Source organism: Oncorhynchus clarkii, unplaced genomic scaffold (assembly GCF_045791955.1).
Source record: "Oncorhynchus clarkii lewisi isolate Uvic-CL-2024 unplaced genomic scaffold, UVic_Ocla_1.0 unplaced_contig_573_pilon_pilon, whole genome shotgun sequence".
NCBI lineage: Eukaryota > Metazoa > Chordata > Actinopteri > Salmoniformes > Salmonidae > Oncorhynchus > Oncorhynchus clarkii.
The window spans coordinates 9,848-23,833 of record NW_027260843.1 but is presented as its reverse complement, the minus strand read 5'-3'; the positions used below and the strand labels follow the sequence as shown (position 1 = coordinate 23,833).

Sequence of the window (13,986 nt, the reverse complement as noted above, 5' to 3'; positions counted from 1 at the left end):
GTCAGCCACCAATTGTGCAAGTTCTCCCACTTAAAAATATGAGAGAGGCCTGTAATTTTCGTCATAGGTACACTTCAACTATGACAGACAAAATAAGGAACAAAAATCCAGAAAATCACATTGTAAGATTTTTAATTTATTTATTTGCAAATTATGGTGGAAAATAAGTATTTGGTCACCTACAAACAAGCAAGATTTCTGTCTCTCACAGACCTGTAACTTCTTCTTTAAGAGGCTCCTCTGTCCTCTACTCGTTACCTGTATTAATGGCACCTGTTTGAACTTGTTATCAGTATAAAAGACACCTGTCCACAACCTCAAACAGTCACACTCCAAACTCCACTATGGCCAAGACCAAAGAGCTGTCAAAGGACACCAGAAACAAAATTGTAGACCTGCACCAGGCTGGGAAGACTGAACCTGCAATAGGTAAGCAGCTTGGTTTGAAGAAATCAACTGTGGGAGCAATTATTAGGAAATGGAAGACATACAAGACCACTGATAATCTCCCTCGATCTGGGGCTCCACGCAAGATCTTACCCCGTGGGGTCAAAATGATCACAAGAACGGTGAGAAAAAATCCCAGAACCACACGGGGGGACCTAGTGAATGACCTGCAGAGAGCTGGGACCAAAGTAACAAAGCCTACCATCAGTAACACACTACGCCGCCAGGGACTCAAATCCTGCAGTACCAGACGTGTCCCCCTGCTTAAGCCAGTACATGTCCAGGCCCATCTGAAGTTTGCTAGAGAGCATTTGGATGATCCAGAAGAAGATTGGGAGAATGTCATATGGTCAGATGAAACCAAAATATAACTTTTTGGTAAAAACTCAACTCCTCGTGTTTGGAGGACAAAGAATGCTGAGTTGCATCCAAAGAACACCATACCTACTGTGAAGCATGGGGGTGGAAACATCATGCTTTGGGGCTGTTCTTCTGCAAAGGGACCAGGACGACTGATCCGTGTAAAGGGAAGAATGAATGGGGCCATGTATCGTGAGATTTTGAGTGAAAACCTCCTTCCATCAGCAAGGGCATTGAAGATGAAACGTGGCTGGATCTTTCACCAAACACACCGCCCGGGCAATGAAGGAGTGGCTTCGTAAGAAGAATTTAAAGGTCCTGGACTGGCCTAGCCAGTCTCCAGATCTCAACCCCATAGAAAATCTTTGGAGGGAGTTGAAAGTCCGTGTTGCCCAGCAACAGCCCCAAAACATCACTGCTCTAGAGGAGATCTGCATGGAGGAATGGGCCAAAATACCAGCAACAGTGTGTGAAAACCTTGTGAAGACTTACAGAAAACGTTTGACCTCTGTCATTGCCAACAAAGGGTATATAACAAAGTATTGAGATAAACTTTTGTTATTGACCAAATACTTATTTTCCACCATCATTTGCAAATACATTCATTAAAAATCTTACAATGTGATTTTCTGGATTTTTTTTCTCATTTTGTCTGTCATAGTTGAAGTTTACCTATGATGGAAATTACAGGCCTCTCTCATATTTTTAAGTGGGTGAACTTGCACAATTGGTGGCTGACTAAATACTTTTTTGCCCCACTGTAATTGTGGTCCCACTTTACTAATTAGTGTCCCATAATACCTACGCCTATGTTACCTATACACATGGCAGTTGCATAGGCAGGTAAAGTGTAATTTGGGCCTACATGGTGGGTGGCAGCATAGCCTAGTGGTTAGAGCATTGGGAAATAAATATAATTGTGGTCCCACTTAATTGTGGTCCCATTTAATCAAGGTTGCAAGTTCAAATCCCCGAGCTCACAAGGGAAAAATCTGTTGTTCTGCCTCTGAACAAGGAAGTTGTTCCTAGGCCGTCATTGAAAATAAGAATTTGTTCTTAACTGACTTGCCTAGTTAAAAAAATAAAATACACTATATGCACATTGTTATATAATACTTACAACCTTTATTGAGATTGTAATCACACAATCTTAACTTTTTATAGGTGCCGTGCTTAATCTGCAAAAACAACAAATGTATTATGGCTAACTTCATCTCATTTGGGAGAAAACCCAAAGTCATCTTGTTTGGGCAATATCAGATACAGCTACGGTAGCTACAACCATCTGTCATTAATATTGTTGTCGATATTCAAGTACAGCAATGCCACATCCTATTTCCATGTTTCCTTTTCCTACTGTCTGTCAGGTTTCCAGGGCTTAATGTTGCTATTTAACTGTGCCCACTTTTGTTTGTCCACATTGGTCTGAAGCCTGTTGGATATGCATTGCTTACATTTCATCCTCAGCTGCTGTTGTTCCAAAAGACTTACCTGAGAGTGGGGATGGAGAAACGGCCTGTCCTGAGGACAGTGGGGATGGAGAAACGGCCTGTCCTGAGGACAGTGCAGCAACAGATAAGACAGAGCTGCAATCCACCTCAGCAGTATTGGGAAACATTCAGGAGAGTATGAACCAGGCATTTCTGGAGATGTTGGTAGAGAACATCATGAATGCCCAAACCTCAGCTTCTCCTACTGCATCACAGAGATTCAGTCTGGAAATCCTGCCTGACATCAGTATGGCTGTAGTGACTTTCCAAAATGTAAAAGGTAAACCATAAAACTGGGGGCTGGGGGTGGTGTAGTGTCACTGTTATTGTCACATCTTTGTTCAGTCATTGAAACCTAAGCAATATCTTAAGCGTATAATCTACCCTTTTCTTATTTGGCAGATACTGAGTACTTTATCTCAAACTGTATCAGCCACAAGATATTCAAGCAGAAAGAATTATCAGTAAAACTCCTGGAAATCACAGCAAAAGTGAAAGTTGAAAACATACCTCCAAATTACAGTTCAGACCATCTCCATCTCTACTATGAAAAAGAAGGTGAAGTTGTCGACCTTGAAATGTGTGAAGAGGACCAATCCGCTGTCATCACTTTCCAAGATCCACACGGTAAATGGTCATTCTTATTCTCTATGTTGTGACAGAGTTTTCCATAATGCAGGATGATATATTGATAGATATTTCTGTGTAATTAGCTGTTCACAGAGTCACAAAAAAGCACCACGATGAGAAGCAGCCTATCAAAGCTTTCCCATTTTATGAATCTCTGGGAACGGCCCTGTATGACAAAGATCAACCCACATTGAAACTCCCAGCTGCCTTCACTGAGAACATCGACCAGGCCATTTGGAGATACCTTTGTGACAAGCAAGAAGCTACTGCAACCATCAACAAGATTATGGCCGAAAACTTCTGCAAAGTAGACCTGCAACACCATACTGTCCTGTTAAGGCCCCTACCATCTCTACTCAAACAGAAAGATGTCAAAGCCAAGCATGTCCACCAGTGGAAGGACACTGTCAAGACTACCTTCACTCAAGCCTTGTCTAAATTCAAATCCTTGGAGCTGAATGTACAGGACTGTGCATGGGAGGAGTCTGAACAGGAGATCTGCAAGGCAATGTCTGGTGAGGCAGTGGTTGTAGTCCCTGATAAGGCCAAAGGTGCACTCATAGTGGTGGGCTTGGTAGATGAAGTGGATAGGCTCAGTCAGTCACTAAAGGAAATCATGGACAAGATTGCCAAAATAATTGAGAGGGAGAAGACTAGCAAGACAGAGGAGCTCCACCTAGCTCCATCTATCTACCATGTCATTTCTCAAGATGGTCTGCAAGGCAAGATTGCAGGTGAATACCCAGAACTGAAGATGGCATACAACCGTGAGAGCCAGAATGTGATCTTAACAGGCTTAATGCAAGAGGTGTGGGGTGCTAATAGGAAGATTATAGATGCGGTGTCGGCACTGAAACGGAAGAAGGTGGAAGTGAGCAACTATGTCCTTGAGTTTCTGCAGGAGGAAGACCAAGAAAAGCTTAGCAACTCTCTTTTCACGTCACAGAGTGTTAATGCAGCACTAGAAATAGATAGAAATGGCTTGGAGCTCCTGGCTGTCTCAGACCTGGCCTTGAGTGAAGCAAAACGCCAACTTGAAAAATGTTTGGTTTCCAAGTACATAGATGTTGAAGACTCCAATGTCCTGGAGATGTCAGGGTGGAAGGACCTTACCTCCCGTTTGGAAAAAACATACAACATTTTGTCTAGGACTTTCATGGTGAAGACGTCTGGTGTCCATCCAAATATAAAAGTGGTAGTGGCTGGCAATATGGACATTGTCAATTCAGTGCAAAAGGAACTTGGTGGCTTCTTATTTCAAAATGCTCCAGTTGATGAAATTCTTCAGATTAAGTCAAACGCCATTGTCAAATTCATCCAAGAAAAAGAGAGTGCTTGGTCCGATATAGTCAAAGGTGGAGTAAAGGTTTCTTTCAAGGATGAGGCCATTTGCTTTAGTGGCATCAGGGTTCATGTCTCTGACTGCTTGACCTTATTTAAAGACCTGGTATCATCAACATACTTTGATACTTTACAAGTCCCCGAACCTGGAGCAAAGAAGTTCTTCCAGGACGAGGAGGCCATGTATGTTGAAGCCGTTAAAATGAAGACAGCTTGTGTAGTCCAGCTGGTGGATGAGATGCATCTGGTGAGCAATGACAAGACAGTCCAGGCTATGGAGGAAATGGTGCCAAAAGAGTTTGGGAACCATGGGGGAAATAATCTGCAACAACATCTGGCCATATCCACAGAGACCCAGCATTATAGATGGGAGCAGAGCACAAATGGGTCAGAGAGAGCGCAGACCAAAGAGGGGCTGACCATCACACTGATGAAAGGAAACATCCAAGATGCTTTGGTAAAATGTTATCATTATGTCTTTGCTCTCTTATAAATGTCAGTCTTACTAAAATCAAATCAGATAATTATTTTGAATAGTCTGGTATAGTTTACCTTAGGTATCATACATGTATTCAGAACCCTTGACTTTTTCCAAATTTTGTTGTTACAAGCTTATTCTAAAATTGATTAAATATTTGTTTCCCTCATCAATCTATACACAATATCCCATAATGACAAAACAAAACAGATTTTTAGAAATGTTTTCAAATGTCTAAATAAATATATAAATATATCACATTTACATAAGTATTCAGACCCTTTACTCAGTACTTTGTTGAAGCACATTTGGCAGCGATTTTTGGGTATGACGCTACAAGCTTGGCACGCCTGTATTTGTATTTCTTCTCTGCAGATCCTCTCAAGCTCTGTCAGGTTGGATGGGGAGTGATGCTGCACAGCTATTTTAAGGTCTCAGAGATGTCCGATCGGTACAAGTCCAGGCTCTGGCTGGGCCACTCAAGGACATTCAGAGACGTGTCCCAAAGCCACTCCTGCGAAGTCTTGGCTGTGTGCTTAGGGTCGTTCCTGTTGGAAGGTGAACCTTGGCCCCAGTCTGAGGTCTTGAGCGCTCTGGATCAGGTTTTCATCAAGGATCTCTCTGTACTTTGCTCCGTTCATCTTTCCCTCGATCCTAACTAGTCTCCCAGTCCCTGCCGCTGAGAAACATCCCCACAGCATGATGCTGCCACCACCATGTTTCACCGTAGGGATGGTGCCAGGTTTCTTCAAGATGTGACACTTGGCATTCAGGCCAAATAGTTCAATTATGGTTTCATGAGACCAGATAGTCTTGTTTCTCATGGTCAGAGTCCTTTAGGTGCCTTTTGGCAAACTCCAAGCGGGCTGTCATGTGCCTTTTACTGAGGAGTGGCTTCCGTCTGGCCAGTCGACTATAAAGGCCTGATTGGTGGAGTGCTGCAGAGATGGTTGTCCTTCTGGAAGATTCTCCCATCCCCACAGAGGAACTCTGGAGCTCTGTCCAGAGAGACCATCTCCCCAATCTCCCCAGATTGCTCAGTTTGCCGGGGGCGGACAGCTCTAAGAAGAGTCTTGGTGGTTCCCAACTTCATTCATTTAAGAATGATGGAGGCCACTGTGTTCTTGGGGACCTTCAATGTTGCAGACATTTGTCGGTACCCTTCCCCAGATCTGTACCTCGACACAATCCTGTCTCGGAGTTCTACGGACAATTCCTTCGAACTCATGGCTTGGTTTTTGCTCTGACATGCACTGTCAACTTTGGGACCTTATATAGGCAAGTGTGTGCCTTTCCTATTCAATTGAATTTACCACAGGGGCACTCCAATCAAATTGTAGAAGCATCTCAACGCTGATCAATGGAAACAAAATGCACCTGTGCTCAATGTAAAATCTCATAGCGAAGGGTCTGAATACTTATGTAAATAAGGTATTTCTGTTTTTTATTTTTAATAAATGTGCAAACATTTCTAAAAAGCTGTTTTTCTCTTTGTCATTATGAGGTATTGTTTGTAGATTGATGAGGGAAAATGTTAATTTGTTACATTTTAGAATAAGGCTGTAACGTAATGAATTGTTGAAAAAGTCAAGGTGTCTGAATACTTTCCAAATGCACTGTATCTGTTACAGACTGAGGTTGTTGTGAATACAGTCGGTAATGACCTGATACTGGATAGTGGAGCAGTCTCCACTGCACTCCTTAATGCTGCTGGCCCCGAACTTCAGGAACTGATAAACCAACATGCCACTGCTGGCAAGGTTGGGGAAGTCATCATCACCAAAGGCTGCAACCTCAAAAGCAAGCTGGTCTTTCATACCATTGCTCCTAGATGGAGTAATGGACAAGGAGCAACACAGAAGGTAGAATAAAAAAACAAAAATGCACACAGGAGGAACTCAAAATCCCAAAACACCCCACGGCCATCTAAAAATAAAAAATAAAGTTTAAATTAAGTGCTTAATAAAATATAGTAGTATTTACACAGCACATACAGAACTGGCATTTCATAACTCTGTCTACCTTTACTGAAACATTTACTGGAAAACCATGTGTTGTTCCTCAACTGAGAACTAAAATGAATATTTGTATTTCACATACCATGCCAATACAATGTAAACACACAATACTATACAAACATGCTCAATGAAATCACAAAGATTTAAACAACTTTGCAGCAATTCCTTTATGAAAAACATGTTTACCTGACATCTTGCAGACATTGAGTGAGATCGTAAAGAAGTGCTTGGTTCTGGCGGAGCAGCAGCAACTAATGTCAGTGACCTTCCCCGCCATCGGCACAGGAAACCTGGGCTTCCCCAGAGTCCTGGTGGCCTCTCTGATGCTGGATAAAGTCCTCAAATTCAGCAGTAAGATGAACCCCAAGCATTTGAAGGAGGTGGTGTTCATCCTCCACCCAAGTGATGTTTCGACTTTCAAGGTATAAGGCCAAACTGAGTGACTTTAAATATACACAAATAACGTTTAGAGTGCGTTTGATAACCAGGTGGTAATCAAATAAGTCATATGTGAATGCAGTTGAATTGGTCAAACGGTATTGCATTGAATTAGTATTTTTAAACGTTCTCTGTTTCCCTGTCAGGCTTTCACTGACGAATTTAACAAAAGGTTCATGACCCAGTCTGCAATTTCAAAGGGCTCAGCATCCACTCAACAAGGTAAAGGTGCAGCTCATATAATCCTCATAACAAGGGAGGATTTGCAGCTCTTAGCATTAAAACCTTGTAATTTACCAATTTGAGCGTGATGGTACGGAGCAATCTTAGCTTACCCTCAGTTTAGGAGATGACCATGCAGCTGGTCATTTGAAATGGGTTATTCCAGTCAATGAGTTTGGTTTGTGTGCACGCATCTTTTCTCAGAGTTGTAGAAGTGTCTACAGAGATGAAAGCTTCTTAATGTTTATATTCCAATAATTCAGTTGACTTTCGATATAAACACGAAGGTACTTCACTGTCTGACACAATGCCAACTTTCTCCTCCTTGATTTTTATCAGGAGGAGCTTGTTCTTTTCTGTCTAAGATGATTTATCTGCTATTATTTATCAGCTTGTACACCACTTATTTCCTACTGGTAGGTCTTTTCTCTAAGGTCACATCAAGCTCAGGGATGCATGAGACAAAGATGGGAGGGGTGGTTATACAGGTCGTCACAGGAGACATAACCAAAGAGACTACTGATGTCATCGTCAACTCCACCAATAAGACCTTCAACCTTAAGACAGGTACATCCAACCTTACCTCTGTCTCACCTGAGGTTCCATGTTTTAGGTTAAACGTTCAACAACAACAGCAGTTTTATTGGTTTTATCAGTAGGTTTTATTGGGGGATTTAGTATGCGTGGGATTCAGCAAGTCATTATTTGTGTCACCTCCCACTGGGCTCACACTGGTTGAATCAACGTTGTTTCTACGTCCATTAAATTACAACCAACATGGAATAGACGTTGACTTAACTTCTGTGCCCAGTAGGCTGTAATGTGCAACAATGTAGTTTATCTTAATGAGCTGTGTTAGTAATTAAGAATGAAGTCTCTCACACTTTTTTGGGACATTAGCCTAGAGATGGTTTAAGTTCAAATCAGCAAACTGTTCAACTGACTCTCAACAAACTGTTTAACTGACTATCAACTAACCTTAACCCTAAGTTGTTGCATATCTGCAGAGTTGCAGTTGATTGTTTGGTGATGGTAAAACTATCTATAGGGGATCATTCAAAAAAAGTGGGACCAAAATGTTTTTTCCAATAACAACCTGGATGGTCAAGAGGAGAAGACACCAAGATATGTGACTCCAAAAGACAAGCTTGAATAACCCTATCTTAATAATAATGTGATTTTCCAAATAATTGGCACTACATACACAGTGTATTTGGTCATTGTAGCAAAATGTAGTGTAGCATCCCTTAGCTAGTCAAGACCGATACATGCAGAGGTGTGTACTTTTAAAAACATTCTTCTCTTATTCTTCTCCAGGGGTGTCGAAAGCCATTCTGGATGCGGCTGGTCCAACTGTTGAGGCAGAATGTCAACAACTCAGTAAAACCAGTTATAATGTTGTCACTGTATTTAGTTTAAGAACTTCTATCCCTGAATCTCTGCATATGAATGTGACCCTGTTGCAAAATTGTGACTGACCGGCTCAAATCGGTCTTGTGTAGCAAAATGTTATATCATACACTGCATTTTTGAGGAACAATGGGAAAGTAATTCTGCTTTGAATGTTGATAAACTTGTAAACTCACTTTTGAGAAAAGGGCCGTTGAATGTTTTGGCACCTACAGGAGAGCTCTCCTTTGTCTACACCCATTGGGTTATGGTATACTTCCAATTTTAGAAATGAATTTGCACTGCCGCTTATATGCTGGTCTGGGAAATGCTTGTCCCCTTATGAAATTCAAAACATACCCTTATTTTTCTTAAATTACATACACATAAGTATATCTAAATATGCAATTAAGGGATAGTGCAAGATTCTCGCAGTTAGGCTGTTTTTCTACTTACCGAGAGCAAGGTGAAGTCTTTGTCTCTGCATGCAGTATGAAGTATGTGTAAATAAATAACCCATCAACTTTATTTCCAGCAGCCCAACCTATAAAAGATATGATTTTGACTGAGCCAGGCAACCTGCAGAGTAAGAAGATCCTTCACCTGGTTGGCATCAGTGACCCTCAGAACATCCAGGAGTGTGTCAAGGATGCACTTAAAATGTGCGCAAGGAAAGACTTCACATCCATCTCATTTCCTGCTCTCGGCACAGGTGAGTCACACAACCAGAGAACACGACTGACCGTATACAGAGTATAGGAGAAATATCAAATAACATTGATATTGCATTTGTTAGACAGAATAACACTTGACTTAAAGCCTAATATTATTATTTTTGTTCTAAGCATGTATGAACATTTATAAAGTCGTGTTATATTGAATCCCAATTCTAATTCAAACAGTCACAATTTCCATTTTAATTCCAATTCAAATATACTTTTTTAAGGCCAAGGCAATGTACAGGTGAGCCAGGTGGCAGACGCCATGTTCGATGCGCTAGTGGAAGTAGTGGCCAAGAAGTCAGTGAACACCTTGAGGCTGGTCCGGATTGTCATCTTTCAGACTGCCATGCTGACTGAATTTTACAACAGTATGCTGAAGAAGGAAAACACAGATGTTCAGGAAGAGGAGGACACTGATGCACAGGAGGCGGTCACTGACCTTCAAGATGAAGGCAGTCTGTTTAAAGCCTTTGAAAACATTGGCACCAGAATAAAATGTATGGGATGCCTTTATTAACTTGAGTATATATAGTATATAATATGTTTAAATTCGCTAGGTGTCTTCGTTATTACATGATAACTGAAACACTTTCAATGTCAATTTGTTCATTTTTTTTGTTTACAGAATTTTTTTACAGAAAGAGTTTTAGATAAACAGCTGCATTAACTGGGACTTATTACAATCTGTTCATATTCTTACAGCAATTTTCATTAGGAGTAAAGGTAATAAGCCACAAAAGCCTGAGAGATTTGTCTTCATGGATAAAGAAGTGGATCCGACTTGCTTCCACATCTGTGGGGATTCTCAGGCTAAAGTAGATGAAGCCAAGCAGTGGGTCAAGGACCTGATCTTGAAGGAGCAAGACAGCTCCATCATCACTGACGATGCCATCATCAACTTAACCACTTCTGACCGCCAGTGCATTAGTAACATGATCAACACCATGGGAGTGAGAGTGGAACAGGAGTCATCTCAAGACAAGCTGACTATAGAGGGCATCACCAAAGACGTGCTCAAAGTTACTAATGAAATCCAGAAGATGCTCCAAAGGATCCGTAGTGAAGAGGAACTCAGTAGGAGTGCTGAGCTAGCCAGCACCGTGGTGGAATGGCAGTACCAGCAGCAGGGAGGGCAGTACCAAAGCTTTGACCTCATCCATAACTTCCATCTGGAGCAGGCAAATGAGACCAAGAAGCAGCATGTGGAGGTCACTATCCAAGGTCGGATGTACAAGGTCACCCTGCCAAATGGGCCTGCGACAGATAACCATGGCAACAGCCTCGATATCAGACGCATTGACAAAGCAGGTACCTATCCTTTTGGCCTTCCATGTGAACTTGAACAACAATTTTCAAGAAATCAATGCACCACATTCACATTCTCTAAAGCGTTCTCTTGGGAGTTTATGATTGGCTAAGATTGATATTGATGCATGTGAATTCCAATAACTTTTATTTTGATATTGCTTGCTCATTATCTATGGTCCTCTTGGTTGGGAGTAAGCCATTCATACACATGAGGATAGCATTCCCACTGTTGTATTCCCATTATAGTACTAACAAGAATTTACAACAATGTAAAGCCTGTGTGTTTGTCTGACCTTCGTTATTCAACCGTATTCTCCAGCTCATGACAGTCTTCCTCAGTATTGGGATACCATGCCAGACAACTCTTTATGCCAGTCCTTCCCCATCCAGCCAGGAACCTCTGAGCATGATGAGGTCCTAGGCCTGTTTCAGGCCACTTGCCAAAACAGCGTTCTAAAGGTATCTATCTCTGCTGCTAAATGTATTTCAATACAAGTTAAATGAAGAGGTGCAATTAAAAAAGACACAACACTCAGATCTCTCCATTGTTATATCACCAAGAATCACACACTCCCTTTCAATTCCACCCCTGGTTACATACACATTCTTGCTGGGCCTGCCAAATGGAATGGTTACAGTTGTTATAATGTAATCAATTGGCCATGTTCTTAATGGAATGAGTTGTGCTTTTTAATCCAGATCTAGGCTTAATCTGGGTTTTGAAAACCGGTCATATTAGAGTAGGACATCTAGCTGTATTGACAGTCTTTTTGCATATGAATGTGTGGTTTTCCCCCTTCCTTCAGATTGAGAGGATCCAGAACCCAAGCCTGTGGAGGAATCTACAGATCAAGAAACAAGAAATGGATTCCAAGAACTGTCACCAGAACAATGAGAAGAGGCTGTTCCATGGAACTTGCCCCCTAATCATAGATACAATTAACGCAAACGGGTTCAATCGGAGCTACGCTGGGAAAAATGGTAAGATGTACAAAATGACAAACACCAGAGTTATAAAGTAGTGCCAAAAACCTCCGTTTTTATATGGGTATTACAAAATCAGATCAAATGATCAACAGGTATGAGTATTAGGAAAGTGTACTCATTTTGGTTTTGCCACTAACGTAGCAACTACATCTGTAAGACTCACCAACGAAAGTTAGGCTAAAATAACAAACACTAGTTAGCCAGCTAGCTAAGTTCTCTGACCCCTCCTACCACTCAGCAGAAGTCTATGATAATAATGTCATCCCTTTTTGCAGCGGCAGTGTATGGAAACGGCACCTACTTTGCAGTTGAAGCCAGCTACTCTGCCGATGACACATACTCAGTCCCAGATTCCCAAGGGCAGAAGCACATGTACCTGTGCCATGTTCTGACCGGAGATTTCACAGAAGGACAACGAGATATGATTGCGCCTCCAGCTAAAAGCAAATCAACTACTCAACTCTATGACAGCGTGACAGACGACCCAACAGCACCATCCATGTTTATTGTATTCAACGACATTCAGGCTTATCCTGCGTACCTGATCACTTTCATCTAGACAATTAAAGGAGCATTTACTATCTTACTATCTTATCTTATCTTAAAGAATAACTTTTCATATGCTTCTTTAAAAATGTTAGGCTTTCTCTATGGTTATAGTTATCTCTTTTACAGATTATTATATAGCAAATCAAGATGACTTTTTTCTCAATAAATCAGGGTTCACCTTGTTTACTTACAGTTTTGGTTTATGTACAGTATGTGCATTTTCAGAACGCTTAGTACAAAAATCTAAATAGATAATTTTTAAAAAGCTGTTTTAAGACTCTAAGCACATTTTCAATTGACTAAGTACAACACACAAAATCGTAGTAACATTTTTGCCAAACTTAATCAGTTTAATCTATAATACATGTTCATAAGGCAATTACTCTTCGCAATGCTCAAATTTCTTGATATGATTGTCTTCTAATTTATTAAAACACAGTTTACTATTACTTAGTCTGACTGTTCTCACTTGATAATCACTTAACCGTTTGGTAAACTTATAGATTTTAAACTGGTTTGTCTTCTACAGACTTTGAGAATTACATAATGAGAATGTAGGTTTGTAAAATAGAAACATATAAAGCATGATATATTGTAATGGACCGTAAGTAAGCATTTCACTGTTAGTCTACACCTGTTAACGAAGCATGTGACAAATAGCATTTGATTTGAAGTACTATCATGATGATGACTATAAGGATTTTACTTCACAGTAAGTTTGACAAAATCTGATATTGACAAGATCAGAGATGTACTGTATTTAACAAATGCATCCTCTCATACCATCCTTTCATACCACTTGTCATGACTGTCCTGATCAGGTCAGGTTACAGGAGACCACCACCCTACAGATTATCTCTCAACCCCAACAGAGGAGGAGAGATCTAGGGGTCTGAAGATGTGGGGGTTTTATGACCCCTCACGCCCCTAGTAAATCTTAGGCCACACAACATTCTTGTGTCCCCTCAATATGGAGAACCAGTCTCAATGTTAAACATGAAATAAAGGGACTTTGGAACAATGGTTTCCGTCAGGCACAATGGTGGTCATGACGATAGATGGAATATGAAAATGTATGTCATTTTTGTTTTGTTATTAAAGGTTAATAGATTACGTTATTACGAAAACATTGTAACGTGAAGAGTTTTTTCCTAGTATATGTTTGATGTTTATACATTGTACGTTGGAAAATGTGGAAAATGTCCAAATCAAAGGGAATGTTTTGGTAAAGATGAAATGTAAAACCTAGACCTTGCTCTTAACTTGGTATGCCCAGAGAATTGCCCTAAAGGCGGTTACGCCCACTTCTGATCCAAGGGTATAAAACTTGTGAGTGAAGAATTAACAGTTATGACAAAGTGACCCCAGCTGCAGCCAAGGTCTAAAAAGTCAACAAACCCAAAACGCAACACAAGCTTGAAGACAAAGAAATTGTTTTCTACCCAAGCTACGGATGAGTAGCTGTGTCTAAGCAGATGAATTCAAGCCGGACCACCTAGCATCCAATCCCCATCGAATCGTGGTATCTAAAAGGTTTCATTCCTATGCTGTGAGCTCTGAGCTACAGAGTTGTCTGTCCTCAGAAGACCCCTTCCAGAGCAAGGGTG

General features: G+C 41.0%; 1 protein-coding gene across 3 annotated transcripts in view; it reads left to right on the top strand.

Annotated features, from left to right (window-relative positions):
* Positions 1-13,506, top strand: part of LOC139401896 (protein mono-ADP-ribosyltransferase PARP14-like) — a 30,425-nt gene extending 16,919 nt beyond the window's left edge. Inside the window, exons 4-17 of one of the 3 annotated variants that reach the window (XM_071145902.1) lie at positions 2,293-2,577; positions 2,700-2,924; positions 3,011-4,725; positions 6,378-6,608; positions 6,965-7,186; positions 7,349-7,424; positions 7,845-7,991; positions 8,742-8,804; positions 9,349-9,525; positions 9,760-10,032; positions 10,238-10,843; positions 11,163-11,302; positions 11,650-11,824; positions 12,106-13,506. In XM_071145902.1, coding sequence (XP_071002003.1) covers positions 2,293-2,577; positions 2,700-2,924; positions 3,011-4,725; positions 6,378-6,608; positions 6,965-7,186; positions 7,349-7,424; positions 7,845-7,991; positions 8,742-8,804; positions 9,349-9,525; positions 9,760-10,032; positions 10,238-10,843; positions 11,163-11,302; positions 11,650-11,824; positions 12,106-12,389 — 4,619 coding nt within the window. In that variant the 3' untranslated portion in view covers positions 12,390-13,506. Of the gene's footprint in view, positions 1-2,274; positions 2,578-2,699; positions 2,925-3,010; positions 4,726-6,377; positions 6,609-6,964; positions 7,187-7,348; positions 7,425-7,844; positions 7,992-8,741; positions 8,805-9,348; positions 9,526-9,759; positions 10,033-10,237; positions 10,844-11,162; positions 11,303-11,649; positions 11,825-12,105 lie in introns of all 3 variants that reach the window. The other 2 variants (XM_071145901.1, XM_071145900.1) reach the window with 2 other exon arrangements.
* Positions 13,507-13,986: the final 480 nt, after the last annotated feature.